This window comes from Lipotes vexillifer, unplaced genomic scaffold (genome assembly GCF_000442215.2).
Source record: "Lipotes vexillifer unplaced genomic scaffold, Lipotes_vexillifer_v1.1 scaffold860, whole genome shotgun sequence".
NCBI lineage: Eukaryota > Metazoa > Chordata > Mammalia > Artiodactyla > Lipotidae > Lipotes > Lipotes vexillifer.
In genome coordinates, this window is record NW_006789568.1 from 1,516,029 (window position 1) to 1,516,352 (window position 324).

The 324-nt window shown below is 77.5% G+C and overlaps 1 protein-coding gene across 1 annotated transcript in view; it reads left to right on the forward strand.

The window, feature by feature from the left end:
• The window catches only part of ALPI (alkaline phosphatase, intestinal), a 3,163-nt gene extending 3,048 nt beyond the window's left edge, over positions 1-115 (forward strand). The window contains exon 12 of the mRNA XM_007462776.1: positions 1-115. Coding sequence (XP_007462838.1) covers positions 1-115 — 115 coding nt within the window.
• The last annotated feature ends 209 nt before the right edge of the window (positions 116-324 follow it).

A 324-nucleotide genomic window follows, 5' to 3' on the forward strand; every position in this document is an offset into this window, starting at 1 on the left:
CCTGCAGCCCCCCGGCGGCCCCGCCGACGCCGCGCACCAGGCCGCCTGCCCGCCCTCGCTGGCGCTGCTGGTCGGGGCGCTGCTGCCCGTGCTGCTGGCGACCGGCCTGCACTGACCCGCACCCACCCCGGGCCTCGGGGGCTCCTGTTCCCGCGCAAGAGCCCCTAGCCCAGGCCCCACCCGAGCTGCCACCTCGGAGTCCCCACCACGGCATCCCATCCTGGCCACCGCCCCCGCGTCCCCCACCCGGTCCTCCGCCAGACCTTCACCTCCCAGCGATAAGGAGTCTCAGCCCACCCCCACCCCCCGCCCTTCACGGGCCCG